The sequence below is a fragment of the Eurytemora carolleeae genome, unplaced genomic scaffold (assembly GCF_000591075.1).
Source record: "Eurytemora carolleeae unplaced genomic scaffold, Eaff_2.0 scaffold119, whole genome shotgun sequence".
Lineage (NCBI taxonomy): Eukaryota > Metazoa > Arthropoda > Copepoda > Calanoida > Temoridae > Eurytemora > Eurytemora carolleeae.
In genome coordinates, this window is record NW_019396072.1 from 104030 (window position 1) to 120071 (window position 16042).

Genomic DNA, 16042 nt, shown 5'->3' on the forward strand with positions numbered 1-16042 from the left:
GAAAATTACTTTAAACTCTAGTTATTCGAATTAATGTATAAACTATTTTGCATATGATAAATTTGCACCCTGATCTCTAATCGTTCTCCTTAAATCTATTTAATTGAAATATTTTGTTATAATTACTAAAATTAGGTGGAAAAAATAATCAAAACAGCCAAGAGCTATTTTCCACCTAATTGCTTTATACTTGTACTGTTAATATAAAATCATCAATTTTGTGATTGTAAACTCTATCTTTATACAGATACATTTATTTTAGCAATAAACTTTATCTTATCTTATCTTATCTTATCCTAAACCACGCTAAACAATCATCTATTATATATCATAAACCAAGCTAAACAACTATCTATTATATATCATAAACCAAGCTAAACAACTATCTATTATATATCATAAACCAAGCTAAACAACTATCTATAATATATCCTAAACCAAGTTAAACAACTCTCTATTTTATATTCTAAACTAAGCTAAACTTTTTATATATCCTGAACTAAGCTAAACTATTTATATATCTACAAACTATCAAGTATATTTGCTTGGGATTAGATCAACATCAAAGACAAGTGTTAACTTCTTCAGCCGTGTATTATTTGCAACAAACTTCAAACTTTCAAATTCAACTCTTAAACCCTCCTATCCTCTAGTTCTCTACTCTCAAACCCTCCTATCCACTAGTTTTCAACTCTTAAACCCTCCTATCCTCTAGTTCTCAACTCTCAAACCCTCCTATCCTCTAGTTCTCTACTCTCAAACCCTCCTATCCACTAGTTTTAAACTCTTAAACCCTCCTATCCTCTAGTTCTCAACTATTTAACCCTCCTATCCCCTAGTTCTCAACTATTAAACCCTCCTATCCTCTAGTTCTCAACTCTCAAACCCTCCTATCCTCTAGTTCTCAATCTCAGACCCTCCTATCCTCTAGTTCTCAACTCTTAAACCCTCCTATCCTCTAGTTCGCAACTATTAAACCCTCGTATCCTCTAGTTCTCAACTCTCAAACCCTCCTATCCTCTAGTTCTCAACTCTTAAACCCTCCTATCCTCTAGTTCTCAACTCTCAAACCCTCCTATCCTCTAGTCCTCAACCCTTAAACCCTCCATCCTCTAGTTCTCAACTCTCAAACCCTCCTATCCTCTAGTTCTCAACTCTTAAACCCTCCTATCCTCTAGTTCTCAACTCTCAAACCCTCCTATCCTCTAGTCCTCAACCCTTAAACCCTCCATCCTCTAGTTCCCAACTCTTAAACCCTCCTATCCTCTAGTTCTCAACTCTCAAACCCTCCTATCCTCTAGTTCTCAACTCTCAAACCCTCCTATCCTCTAGTTCTCAACTCTCGAACCCTCCATCCTCTAGTTCTCAACTCTCAAACCCCCCTATCCTCTAGTTCTCAACTCTTAAACCCTCCATCCTCTAGTTCTCAACTCTCGAACCCTCCATCCTCTAGTTCTCAACTCTCAAACCCTCCTATCCTCTAGTTCTCAACTCTCAAACCCTCCTATCCTCTAGTTCTCAACTCTTAAACCCTCCATCCTCTAGTTTTCAACTCTTAAACCCTCCATCCACTAGTTCTCAGCTCTCAAACCCTCCTATTCTCTAGTTCTCAACTCTCAAGCCCTCCTATCTTCTAGTTCTCAACTCTTAAACCCTCCATCCTCTAGTTTTCAACTCTCAAACCCTCCTATCCCCTAGTTCTCAACTCTTAAACCCTCCTATCCTCTAGTTCTCAACTCTCAAACCCTCCATCCTCTAGTTCTCAACTTTCAAACCCTCCTATCCCCTAGTTCTCAACTCTCAAGCCCTCCTATCCACTAGTTCTCAACTCTTAAACCCTCCATCCTCTAGTTCTCAACTCTCAAACCCTCCTATCCCCTAGTTCTCAACTCTTAAACCCTCCTATCCTCTAGTTCTCAACTCTCAAACCCTCCTATCCTCTAGTTCTCAACTCTCAAACCCTCCTATCCCCTAGTTCTCAACTCTCAAACCCTCCTATCCTCTAGTTCTCAACTAGTTTAAAAATATAAGAACAAAATATGTGTTTATACGCTGAGCTGCACATTCATTGCTCATCTACTGAAGTTCCAACATGAAGACTAAGGAATTTTGTAACTTTTATGTTAAAGGGATTGTGCATAAAAATCAAAATTGTGTCTAGGATGATTCATGAATAAATCTTTTTTCTATCCGATTCTCTTTTAAAGACAACTTGATATTAATTTTCTTCGCAGATCTAATAAAATTACTTTGTTTTTGATTCCTTTATTACGATTTCGCGAACATTCTCTTAGAAACTTGTATTTTGTAGGTTTTGATAACCGAGCGAATATTATCCCAGTTGTATGGTCGAGGCGAGGATAAAGTACCAAGGGAGGATTTACTTCGAAAGATCGGTCTTTGCAAACATTTACTCAGGAATAGTTTCAAAATTAAATCAGTTTTTTGGATTATTTTTTACTTAAATTTGGTGTCAAAAATCTTGACTGAAATTCAAAAGCGTCCAAATTAGAGACTTGAAATATTTTTTGATAGTAATTGTTATAACACACATTTTGTTGAGTTTTGAATTAATTTTGAATCTTGATATTTTAGTATAATTGAGATTTTGGATCCAGGTTTCTCTCAATTCCGAGGTTTAACTCTTTATCAGCTTTTCCTAGGAGAATACCATCTACTCTTTCAGGATAAGTTGAACCTGGAGAATATACTGGAGTCGGAACGGAAAGTTCTCCGTGAAACCCTGGAGCTCTGTATGCGTTGTTTAAGCGTTGAACTAGAGAGCTCAACTAGTGGTCGAGTGTACACCAGAGCTAAAGGATACCTGGAGCTGATTAACCAAACCAATGAAAAATCTTAATCTCCTTGTATTGTGTGTTAATTATAATACAAATCATCAATAAATTTAATAGAAATTACTGTTTTTTTCTTTGTTTTCAAACATGTTTCTTGCCTTCATATATATTTATGATTCTTTGTGTTAAATTATCTATGTAAGTCTTTCTGATCCTGCATCAAAGGAAGCTCTCGTGACTTGAATATTAGGAACCGTGTCTAGACAACCCTCTCCAGGTCCAGCTTTAGGTTCAGGTTCGTGTTCACGGATAAAGTTCGGGTTGTGAGAATATACTCCAGGTCTGGATTGTAGTTCTCCAGATGGTTCGGATACAGTGTAGTATCTGTCAGTCATCCTTGCAGGTAGAGATATCTTCTTGGATCGCTAAACAAAAATGTTGAATATGAATCTATATAATAAAGCTCCTCGCTCATTTATATTTTCGCTATAGTGATCCGAGAAACAGGGTTCGGAAAAATAATTTTTTTCTCTTGCAATGTGGCTAGCTACAGGGACATCCAAAAAATTCATTTCTTTTAATTTTCAAAATTAGCCAAGATTGAAGGATAGACGAGCAATGAACGATCAAGAAGATTGAATGAAAAACAAGTAATTTAGAAATCTCAAAATGGTTATATCTGATATCATATAGAAATTTTAAAATATTGTAAAATTCAATTTAAGTAAATCTTAAAAGTTTTAAATTTTCGCTATAGCTGGCTAAACGGCTGAACAAAATTGTCGAGGAAAACCACGGGTAACACGGAGGTGACAAAGGCTAAAAACTTTGGTTTTATATTCGATGCTTTGAAATTGGAAATTTTGATTAATTTCACGGGCAACGCCGGGCACTTCTGCTGGTAGTGTACAAATCAGTACATTCATATTTATTAAATGGAAGACTGGATATAATGGATTTAAATATGAAAAGAGAACACTGTACATTGTACAATGTACAATGCACACGGTACATACAGGGTGTCCCACGAAACATGACAGTTGGTGATTAGTTTTGAATGTCTTCTTCTATATATTACATTGGATTTTAAAGACTTTTTGCAGTTTATTTCGTTAAAAAAACATCTTTTCCTCAAACTTATTTTACATTGAAATCAATTTTACTTTAATATGATTGCCATATAATATATTTATTATCATTCTCTTTAGTATCAAAAATTTAACAAGTTATGGAAGAAGACATTTTAAATCATTTACCAACTGTCATGTTTCGTGGAACACCCTGTATATGATTTCAATATGGTTATTTTTACTGCACGTCAAATGAATTGAGTCCTTGTCGCAAGGTCAAATTTTCTAATCCATCTAATTATTTGATCCAGCAGACCTAATAGTTTGAAATATCTTAGGGCAGTGGAATTGGGGTGCAAAAATATAGGGATTAGAGTTTTTTGTCAAATAAAGCTCCTTCAGGTAACTTTGACGTTAGATTTAAATCTTACATAATCCAATCATAAATCCAATTATATTAAAGAGCAATTTAGAAGAATAGATTTCCAGTACAGGGTGTCCCAATAAACATGGGAATTAAAGGGAGTGTTCGCGAAAAATGAAAGGGGGTATAGGCTTAATGCGATAAAAAAGCGCTTTTGAACGCTACTAATCTTACTTCTATCTGTTGCGTCTATAAGGAGAAAATTGTTAAAGACGTCTCATACCGAATAACTTAGCGGCCATACACATTGAGAAAATTACAACATACTACTTAGACCGTAAAAAATCAAATTAATTTCAAACAAATCATTTAGATATTTAGTTGCGCAAGCGACAAGAGAAATAAACAAATTAATTTAAAAATATTATAAAATATAAACTGTATACAAATGTGGCGAAAGATAATCGATGACTATAGGGTGTAATATCTGAATGATTTGTTTGAAATTAAATTGATTTTTTTACGGTCTAAGTCGTCTAAGTCCTAGTTGCAATTTTCTAAATTTGTATGGCCGCTAAGTTATTCGGTATGAGACGTCTTTAACAATTTTCTCCTTATAGACGCAACAGATCGAAGTAAGATTAGTAGCGATCAAAAGCGCTTTTTTATCGCACTAAGCCTATACCCCCTTTCATTTTTCGTGAACACTCCCTTTAAGAGACGACTTAAAAGTTGTCTTCGATTTCTGATGTTTCCTGCAGAGCAAAGAAATTAATTTTTGAAGATACAAAATGGTAGAACACATTTTGAAAATCTGAAGACCAGGCGCTTTCGGTATAAGATGTTTTAACTGGAATACTGCAATAATTATGTTTATGAAAAAAATATGCATGGATCGAAGACCCTATAAAATTCGTCTCTAAATTCCCGTGTTTATAGGGACACCCTGTATGTAACCCGAAAAATAAGTTTTTTTTATATTTTGGCTAAAAACCAAAGCTAGAACAGCTACGAGATTGCTAGTTATGTACAATGAATGGGGTAATTGCGTTAATGTTTCAAAGTAGGTTACATTCCTCGAATTGTTTTACAAAATATTGCGACGTCCTGCCTTAAGTACGATTGTACATAAATGAGTACTGGCAACCCTGTTTATCTCCCCGGTTTGAGAATACTTGCAACCCTGTGTATCTCCCCGGTTTGAGAATACTTGCAACACTGTTTATCTCCCCGGTTTGAGAATACTTGCAACCCTGTTTATCTCCCCGGTTTGAGAATATCTCCCCGGTTTGAGAATACTTGCAACCCTGTTTATCTCCCCGGTTTGAGAATACTTGCAACCCTGTTTATCTCCCAAATTTGAGAGTACTGGCAACCCTGTTTATCTCTCAGGTTTGAGAATACTGGCAACCCTGTTTATCTCCAAAATTTGAGAGTACTGGCAACCCTGTTTATCTCCCAGGTTTGAGAATACTGGCAACCCTGTTTATCTCCCAAATTTGAGAGTACTGGCAACCCTGTTTATCTCCCAGGTTTGAGAATACTGGCAACCCTATTTATCTCCCAGCCCAGGTTTGAGAATGTAAACTAGGATCAAGATAGTTTCAAACTTAGTTTATATTCAAACATTTACCTTGCTTCAAAACTATTCCCTTCTGTATTTAGTCTAAGGGGTTAATTTATAGATAATAATTATACATTATTGTGTTATAGTCTAATACTATAGATATTTACTCGCGCCCTATAGGATGGGTAATGGTATGAATGAGAATAAATTCATGTGAATTATTGAATTCAAACTTTATCTCGTAAATATACATACTTACCTAACCCCAACGCAGAAAAACATAATTGAGAGTGTAGACATATTATATTTACAGCTATGTTGCAATTAATCTCAAAATTTTTATATTAGAATATTTAAAACATATGTCCCTAATTCCCAAAATTGGGTTATGATGTGTATTTCAAATTAGGTGATTTGATTGTAAAATATACAAAATATATTTACCAATTTTTGTAAATAATTTTCTGATACTTTCTTCTGCTCCTCTTCTGTCTGATAGTTGGACTCCTCTAAATCTGAATATATAGACATGATCTAACGACGACGACATTTAAGATTTAAGGTTTTTGTTTTGAATACTTACTTCAACAATATTAATTTATTTTTCTGCTTTGTCAAGTCATTAAATAAGCCACTCAAGGCAAGTATTAATTGTAAATCATATGGATTTCCTTTAACGGATGTATAGAAATGTCGTCGTTGTTACTAAAAAATACATGTTTACTTCAAAGTTTTCAGAACTTGCATTATACTTAAAGGAGTTTTTTTCTTGTGAAATATTTTTTTCATTGGGTTGGAAACGATGCTAAGTAGAGGAACATTTCTAAATAGGATGATTTTCTTGTTTATTTAGGAAGTTTTGAATTATAATACTTTTTAATAAAACTTTTATTTTCACTTAAAAAATTTTTTCTTAAAAAGTTCATCATTGAATTAAAGTTTTTTCCCGATGATTTACGAGAATTTAACTAAGAACCAAAAAAAAATTTTGTTTTTAAATTTTCTCAAACTAAAGTATTTCTTCTTAGCGTAATTTCAAGTTTTCCTCCGTTCAAAGATGAAATACGTTACCCTTGAAATCTTTTTCTGATCAATAATTTGTTAGATATTGTCGTCACTTCATAGAGAAACCACAATTGCAAATAATTCGTTTTTAAAATTATAAAAATTGATATCTAATCTAATGAATTTTATTAAAATCAAATTTAACAAATTTTGTAATCCACAATATTGCTTTTCACCTCAATCCAACCCTCCTTGCCTGTCTACTGTAATCATAAACTCCAATGAAAGAACCGGAATTTTGGTTAAATCTTGCTAACTCTTTGTTCTCAAATGCTTTATCTAATATAAAGAATGTCTGACTAAAATGTTCTAAATTTTCTAACCAACTGATTCTGTGAAAACTTGAAGTAAAGTTGATGGTAACTGATGGCCCTCAAATTACATTCATTAATTGTATAAACGTATAGTTAACTAAACAATATAACACAAATTATACTGAATCTGCTTAACCAGGCCATTTTCATGTTGTTATACCAAGAAATAATTAATTAAACTTATAATATTAAACATGCGGGAATACGGAAACGACGACGACATTTCGATTCAGTTTCATTTTTAGCCTTGGCAAAGTCTGGACAAACAAATTATAAAAGTAATAATATTATGTCAAAGACGTTTTTCCATATAATTTTTCAAACATTATGTTTAATTTTTCATTAAAACTCTCACCCTCATCAATATCTTGAATCCTGCCAACACTATCCTGGCTCCGAGAGGAACTTTTCCTACTCCGTTCTTCTTCAATCTCCAGGATCTCCTGATCCCGGCTCAATAGATTCTGTATCTTGCTCCTCCTGTGTCCGGTAACTGCGAGAGTTAGAAGCCAAAAACCCAGGCAAACCAGAACAGATACAAGAGAGAGAAGGAGAGGTTTATAAACATCAAGTTCAACTTTTAAACTTTTATTCTCAGCTAGAATTCTATCTAAACTAAAACCCGTTTAAATCTTGTAAAAAATAGGTGCAATTTTTTAAACTTAATTTGATTGAAATCTAGATTTTGTAATTTTCGGGTTTTATTCCTAGTTCGTCCTTCAGAGTTGTGTTGCAACCTGGATCTTCCATCTTCTCCCTGATTATCTCTAGACCCGGAGTATTAAAACTTTATTTATCACTGATATTCCTTGTTGATCCTCTAAGACTGAGTTTTCTTTAATATTTGTTATAAACTGAGTTTAGGATGAGAGTTTTATGACCCATCAACTATACCTTATCTTAATGTTAAGACTATTATGATTATTGCTTCAGACACCGTCAATTTTTAGAACACAGATTACAAAAGTAAAACAATTGAAATTATACGTTTGATAACTTTATAGCATAATTAACTATGAGTGTATTACTAATGCATTTACTGGATCTCCTGTCCTGTCTTTGTACGATGTTGAATTAGTCCATCATCTCCTGTCCTGTCTGTGTAAGCTGCTGAATTAGTGCATCATCTCCTGTCCTGTCTGTGTAAGCTGCTGAATTACTGGATCTCTTTTGTAAGCTACTAAATTACTGTAGGTCTCCTGTCCTGTCTGTGTAAGCTGCTGAATTAGTCCATCACCTGTCCTGTCTGTGTAAACTGCTAAATTACTGGATCTCCTGTCCTGTCTGTGTAAGCTGCTAAATTATTGGATCTCCTGTCCTGTCTGTGTAAGCTGCTAAATTACTGGATCTCCTGTCCTGTCTGTGGAAGCTGCTAAATTACTGAATCTCCTGTCCTGTCTGTGTATGCTGCTAAATTACTGGATCTCCTGTCCTGTCTGTGTAAGCTGCAAAATTACTGGATCTCCTGTCCTGTCTGTGTAAGCTGCAAAATTACTGGATCGCCTGTCCTGTCTGTGTAAGCTGCTAAATTATTGGATCTCCTGTCCTGTCTGTGTATAAAGCTGCTAAATTACTGGATCTCCTGTCCTGTCTGTGTAAGCTGCTAAATCATTGGATCTCCTGTCCTGTCTGTGTATGCTGCTAAATTACTGGATCTCTTGTCCTGTCTGTGTAAGCTGCTAAATTATTGGATCTCCTGTCCTGTCTGTGTATGCTGCTAAATTACTGGATCTCCTGTTCTGTCTGTGTAAGCTGCTAAATTACTGCAGGTCTCCTGTCCTGTCTGTGTAAGCTGCTAAATTACTGCAGGTCTCCTGTCCTGTCTATGTAAGCGGCTGAAGATAATCAAATTTTTAAAAACACATAAAGGAATGTTTTTGTTCATTAAAGGGAGTGTTTCCTAAAAAATATGTAAAACCTGTACGTTTAATCTCCTTAAATGTATATGTGAACTCTTTTTGATAAATTATATAAAACACAATAGAGTTATAAAACGAAGAGGTAAAGCTTAGCTCAGATGTACACAACCGACCTCCTTATTAATTAATTACTAGAGTGGTCGGTTGTGTACATCACGATATGTTTACGTATCTAACGCTGTACACTTGTATATAGAGTGTTCGTATTTCTAAGGGGGTTCTATGGAATTCACCAATTTTTATACTTTCTTTCTTTATTTAAAGAGAATTCGATGATGTAGCCTGCAAACATTTGACAATTTTCAAATTTGTAGGTTTTCAATTTATTAGCTAAAAGTTATCTCAAAAATATTAAGTTTCTAGGGCTTGAATTTAACTGAAAACATTCTTATTTCAAACATTTTTTATTGTTTCTTCTCTCCAACTCTTTATTATAAACATGACAGTGTATGCAGGGTTACCAACAACAGATAAAACAACGATGACGACCTGGAGCTCTTAACCCTAAACAGGCGGGGGGGGGGGGGGTGGCGTTTGGCTCCCCCCTGTAGTTTTTTGACTTTTCATAAATAGAAATTTAAAGGACTTGTTAGTAATTTTTTTTATGTATAAGGTATGCTTCAGGGCTCTACAAAACCGGAGTATGTAAAAAAAATCTAAAATAGTCCATAACTTTTTTATGACTAAAGCTACAGTTCTGAAAACTATATTTTTGAAAAGTCCTTGAAAAATTAGTGTAGAAACGTACGTGTCATTAATTTTGATATTTGTTTTAAACCAAAAAAAATATTTTTTACATTTTTTCGACCTTTTTATTGCATTTTTGTTCGACCCTCCCTAGCACTATAAAAGTTATCGATCTAATTTTATTTCAATGAGCTGGCCTTGAAAAATTATAGGGTTAAAGATAAACGCACCTAAAGTTGAGAGCAATGGTGTTACATTTTTCTTCAAACTTGGTTTTTTTTCCTGACTTATATCTCCTTCTTTAAAATGGTTTGAGCAAATGCAACTTTTGAAGGATATTCTCTGAAGTCTCCCAACCTTAAAAGGGATAGCCATGCAAATTTTTTTGGTATTTTGAAAAATCTCACATTTTTACAAGAAGAATTATTTTTGCAATATTTGGTCATACTTTTATTAAAATAAACAAACAACTGAACTTGAATGTACAGCAGTATACAATCCTGTGTTTACAATCCATATTATAAGCGTCTATCTTATTATCAATACTAATATTCAATTATCTACATTAAACCACCCCTTAGAAATACGTTAACTCTATATACAAGTGTACAGCGTTAGATACGTAAACATATCGTGATGTACACAACCGACCACTCTATTGATTAATTAATAGGGAGGTCTGTTGTATACATCTGAGCTAAGCTTTACCTCTTCGTTTTATAACTCTATGTAAAACCCTAATAGCCTAATTTTTAAAAAAAATATTTTTCCTAAAAATTCATTTTAATTGTTTCAATAATGTCGGTGATTTTATTTTGTGACTTCTAATACTTACATTTGTTCTTGTACAGTGGTATAGTTGCCATCTTTGGCGTTTTTTAATTCAGAGATGAATTAAGTCTTTTCCACAAACTACAAACTTAGATCATTTCAAATAGATTCTACAGGGTGTCCCACATAAAATAAGACCGCGTCAATGGGTCTAAATTACGATTTGGGGGACAAATCTGAAAATTTAGGAAGAATCAATCATTTTGAAAAATTTGATAAGGCTAAAAGAATTTTTTACAGAAAATGCTAGATTTTTCGAGTATTATGTGCGAATTTTGTCGTTAAAACTTGTAGATAATCTAATATGATATGGGACGCTCTGTAGTACAATAGATGGCAACGTAGAATTTGTACACTCTCAGTACAGCTGTATTCTGACGTCACAAGTGTCAACTTTGTTTTTGTGTCCGACAAAATTATTAATAATAGTGAAAATTTTAAATAAAGTGCTTATCTTACAGTAAAATAAGTGCAATTTTATGTGATCTTTATTTTCTGTGAAAAAAGTGAAGGCCCGTTTTTTAAATGAATAAATCCGTTATAAATTGAAAAATCGTTCGTGACGTTTCATTAATAAAAGAATAGAAGGAAGACGATATTCATTCCACAGTGCCAGTGTATCACTGTATCTAAAATATGTTAAAATCAGTGCTATTTTAATTTCAATTTGTTTACATATATCTCTAATTGAATTTAATCTAAATAGGAAAACCGTAAAATTCGTTTTGCAATAATCTGCAATTTGTCATTCCATGCAACATTAATCATTCCTTTGTTAACTCTTTTAAAAACGTTGCTTTACATCATGTCATAAATCAGATTTTTTTAGCATAATCTTGATCATTTTTGACAATTTTCTATTGTCTTCGATATTTATAATCATTACTTTAAGGGACATGTAGAGTGTAGACGCTGGTTTAAGTAAGCCCCCATTAAAAAGATATTTGTGCCTTGCTGTCTGAAAATTGAGAATTTTCAATCATAATGTATCAAGATTTTCTTACGGATTTATAGATAGAGAAAAAAGTATATTTGAGTACACTGAAAATAAGCTATTCCTATCACGACCTAAAATCAATTTTACTGTTCGCTAGCTTGGGAACCCACCTTTGCCCTGAAACTAAGTCTTCTCTATCAAAGCAAACCATCGGACATACAAACAAACATACAGAGATTACTACTTTATATATATAGATGCTTTTATACAACTAATACTGCAATTAAGTAATTGTCAGTAAAATTTTGAACGATCCTCCAAATAAAAAATGCCGTTAACATTTCACAAAGGTACATTTCAAACATTACAAGTTTCCTTGATAACAATAATCGGGTACTAGATATTTTTTTTAAAAAACCAACTCATATTTCCTGCGCTTTTATTAAATAGCATTGTATACACATGAAAAAGTTTATATCATATATTTTATGAATCTAGTTTATATAATAGGAATCATTTTGAAACTTTATATTTCCAGATCGACTAGAGTGAAACCTGAGTATAAACCATCTGATTCAATCCTAGAGTGAAACCTGAGTATAAACCATCTGATTCAATCCTTTCACTTCATTCAATTTTCTCACAAGTTCATCCTTATCCTTGTTCTCTTCACTTAAAACCTTAGACTGGATGAGAAGAATTTTCCTCAGCTCTAGAAGGAGTTTTGTTTTTAAAGGACTTTTTCCAGGATCCAGTATCTCATGGTAGGACAGGAGCTGACGACAATACTTCTCCTGAGCACTCCAAAGTGGCACCAATTTTCTTTTCTGATCCAAAGACAGGTCGCGAACCTTTCGCAGATTCATACTGAAACCAAACAGAAACTTTTCTTTGAGATCCATTAAGATAAAATGGTTTGTGTGGAGTATTTTACTGAGATTATGTAGTTGCTGAAGTGATGTGGTGATATTGAACGGACAGGGTTTAGTTTCAGCAAGGTTGAGAAGCTTCTCCTCCATTAATTGAACCTTGTCGATGCTCTCCGTCTCACCGCATTGATTGCAAACCCAACCCTGATCACTCGTTGGAAGTATAATCCCTGAACAGTGGTTACAAGGTAATCCACTTGTATTGGTCCCAAATTCCGTTGGATCCTCACATCTCTGGCAGTGGCACCGGAAGAACCATTGCTCTGACAGGAATTTTTGTCTTTGTAGGTTTCCCTGAAGAAAAATTAATGATATATAAAGGAATTGAGTCTTTGTCACAAACTCAAATCTTCTAATCTCTATATCTTGGCAATCTGATGGTGTAAACCTTTGATATTTCAAACTTAGATTATTTGGTCCAACATAATTCATAGTTTGAAATATAAAATCTGAAATTTTAAAATCTGAATTTGTGGCAAAGACTCAATTCCTTTGATTACCTAGTAAAACCTAAAAGCAGTTCAGGATATTATTCTAAAAAGACTCTTAGGATCGAATTTAAACTAAATAATAAGCGTTTGGGGACTTTTATCCAATAAAGATTTGTGCACAAAACTTGAGTGAAAGGGAAGTTTTGGGAGAAATAGGAAATCAGTAAAAAAGAGGTAGGATAAGAAAGAGCATTTGAAGGGCATTCAAAAGAAAGAAATGGTATGGGAGATGGGAGAGGAAAGGAGCGAAGGGAGAGGAAATGAAAAGGGAGGAGGCGCCAGGGTAGGAAAACAGAGGCATTAGTAGAACAAAGGGTGAACTTACGGGGAGAGTGATAGAAGATAATAGAGAAGGAGAGAAAATGGCAATAAAGTGGAAGGGACAAGGGGAAGGGAAGGGGGAACAGAAAGGGCTAGGAAAGGGGGAAGGGAAGGGGGAACGGAAAGGGCTAGGAAAGGGGGGAAGAAAGGGGGAATGGTTTGAGACTAGTATTGATGAGCACTTGAGTTTCTATGGTTGAATGGGTTTACGTGTAAATTTTTATATCTTAGATTCCTATGATGATGAATTGAGATAGATATGTAGATAGCTAGATGGGTAGATGGGTAGATACTGTGATAGATAGATAAATAAATGGATTACAAAATAGATAGATAGATAGATAAAGTAACCTGAGTATAATGATTGTATCTGATCGTAAGCTGGGTTCCAGGCATAACGGTTCTCTGAGTCTCTAGCTCCATCACGACTATCTCTCCGTTGAGGTTTACTCCTCTCATCTCCTTGATGAGGTTTGTGTGCCTAAGGTTTGGTATACAGGAATGGTTTATCAGAGAAACTAGCGGGTAGAGGGCCCGAGCACGAATTGTTTGTGATGAAAATTCAAAACAATTAGTAAATAATATTCCAATTATTTGAAGAGCAAGGTCAATGCTAATCCCTTGAACACTTGAGGAAACAATTAAAGCCATCCGTTCTGTAGACCGCCGTAAGGATTTGTTTTTGCGGTTTCTCTCCTCATTATGGTCCATATACTGGAGAAGCCATGTAAACATATCATTATCACGCACTTGGAGAAGCGCAAACCGGACTGGTAGAACTACATTGTACATATCCCTTGTGTATCCGACTTTTACTAGAACGGAACACTCCTCGTCGGAGTGGGAGTCTATGCACCATGAGCACACGTAAAAATCACACAATCGGCACTTTCTCCGATCCCGCTCAGAGCAGCATACAATGCAAACATCAGGGTTTGAAGGACCTGAAAAAATAATTAACAATAAACGTTCTAAATTGGTTTAGATACGTTCAGTATAGTTTCAGGATAGGTTCAGGATAGGTTTAGGATAGGTTCAGGATAGGTTGAGGATAGGGAAAGGATAGATTCATGAGACATTCAGGTTAGGTTAAGAGTAGGTTCAGGATAAGTTTAGATAGGTTCAGGTTAGATATAGTATTGGTTCAGGTGAAGCTCAAGAAAAAAATTACGTTAGGTGAAAAAAAAATTCGAATAAATGCTGAAAAAAAATTAGGATAGATTAAAAAAAAGGTTGCGTTCAAGTCATGTTCATCATAGTTTACATTTAGGTTTATAAGGATAAGGTTAGGTTCATGATTTTTTTGGGATATTTTCAGGATGGGCTCAGGATTGTTCCAGCTTGGCTCAGCATATGCTCAAATTAGGTTCAGGAAATATAGATTAAATTTTGATTCTGTTTGGGGTAACCTAAGGATAAGTTTAAGGTTTAGACTGGGGTAAGGGCGGGTTACGAAGAGGTTCAAAATAAGCCCATTATACCTAGAGGTGAAACATGAAAAGATATGAATCGAATTATACTTTGCTGGGTACGGTTAAAGGGTATAGTTACCTAAAAGTATTGCTGAGTCTGTGAGAACAGTTTCCTCAGGTCGAATTTCACGGGTTGCAAACAAACATCTTCCTAATCCTTCTCTGTAACTAATCTCAAAAGGAAAGTTTTTCGGAACCCTTGCTTCCAGGGTTCCATTCTTTCCACGATATAACTCCATGTCACACTAATAATCTTTCATTTTCTTGTTTCTTAACTTGCTTTCCCAGGAGATATGTTGGATAGGATCTGACTCCTGTAGGAGAATTGGCCTGGAGAAGGAGAAAGCAAGGAGGAAACTCAGGGATACCTTGTCATACAGCAATAAATATACTCAAGAATACATACATAGCCCTGTATACTATATACAGGATACATACATACCCCTGTATACTATATACAGGATACAAACCTACTCCTGTATACCTATATACAGGATAAAAACCTACTCTTATATACCTATATACAGGATAAAAACCTAATCCTGTATACCTATATACAGGATACAAACCTACTCCTGTATACCTATATACAGGATACAAACCTACTCCTTTATACCTCTATACAGAATACAAACCTACTCCTGTATACCTATATACAGGACCTACTCCTGTATACCTATAAACAGGATACAAACATACTCCCATATACCTGTATACAGGATACAAACCTACTCCTTTATACCTCTATACAGAATACAAACCTACTCCTGTATACCTATATACAGGATACAAACATACTCCCGTATACCTATATACAGGATACAAACATACTCCTTTATACCTATATACAGGATACAAACATACTCCTGTATACCTATATACAGGATACAAACATACTCCCGTATACCTATATACAGGATACAAACATACTCCTGTATGCCTATATATATGATGCAAAAGGCTAAAAATTTCAAGAAAATCGAGAACATTTTTTTTTACTCTTTTGTTCTAAACCTTCTCGACCCATCAGTTGTCCATCTCTGTACATTCTCCAGGTTTAAAATATCTGAACCCAGGAACGACAAACAAACAAAACGCGAAATAAAATTCTCAAATCAGGTTTATTTTTAACCTATTTTACATGTATGCTAATTTTTAAAGAAAAATTCGATCCTGTGGAACGCAGATGAATCAAAGAGAAATCGTAATCTTGAATCTTGCATAACATCTTAATAATCTGACGGATAACTCGTAATTTAAATCTTAATAATCCACCCAGT

General features: G+C 34.4%; 3 protein-coding genes across 4 annotated transcripts in view; 1 reads left to right on the top strand and 2 right to left on the bottom strand.

Annotated features, from left to right (window-relative positions):
- LOC111712942 (protein msta) overlaps positions 1–2918 on the top strand; it is a 16248-nt gene extending 13330 nt beyond the window's left edge. The window contains exons 11-13 of one of the 2 annotated variants that reach the window (XM_023487713.1): positions 2312–2418; positions 2596–2636; positions 2687–2774. In XM_023487713.1, coding sequence (XP_023343481.1) covers positions 2312–2418; positions 2596–2636; positions 2687–2691 — 153 coding nt within the window. In that variant the 3' untranslated portion in view covers positions 2692–2774. Of the gene's footprint in view, positions 1–2311; positions 2419–2595 lie in introns of both variants that reach the window. The other variant, XM_023487707.1, reaches the window with a different exon arrangement.
- LOC111712958 (uncharacterized) lies at positions 2851–8007 on the bottom strand. The gene is made up of 4 exons (XM_023487723.1): positions 7883–8007; positions 7531–7785; positions 6241–6311; positions 2851–3220 (listed from the first exon to the last, which is right to left on the bottom strand). Exons 1-4 carry the CDS (start codon positions 7923–7925, stop codon positions 2990–2992), a joined length of 600 nt encoding a protein of 199 aa, XP_023343491.1. The 5' UTR covers positions 7926–8007; the 3' UTR covers positions 2851–2989.
- Positions 8008–12016: 4009 nt separating this feature from the next.
- LOC111712782 (histone-lysine N-methyltransferase ASHR1) lies at positions 12017–15128 on the bottom strand. Its single transcript, XM_023487506.1, has 3 exons — positions 14842–15128; positions 13642–14234; positions 12017–12772 (listed from the first exon to the last, which is right to left on the bottom strand). Exons 1-3 carry the CDS (start codon positions 14999–15001, stop codon positions 12131–12133), a joined length of 1395 nt encoding a protein of 464 aa, XP_023343274.1. The 5' UTR covers positions 15002–15128; the 3' UTR covers positions 12017–12130.
- Positions 15129–16042: the final 914 nt, after the last annotated feature.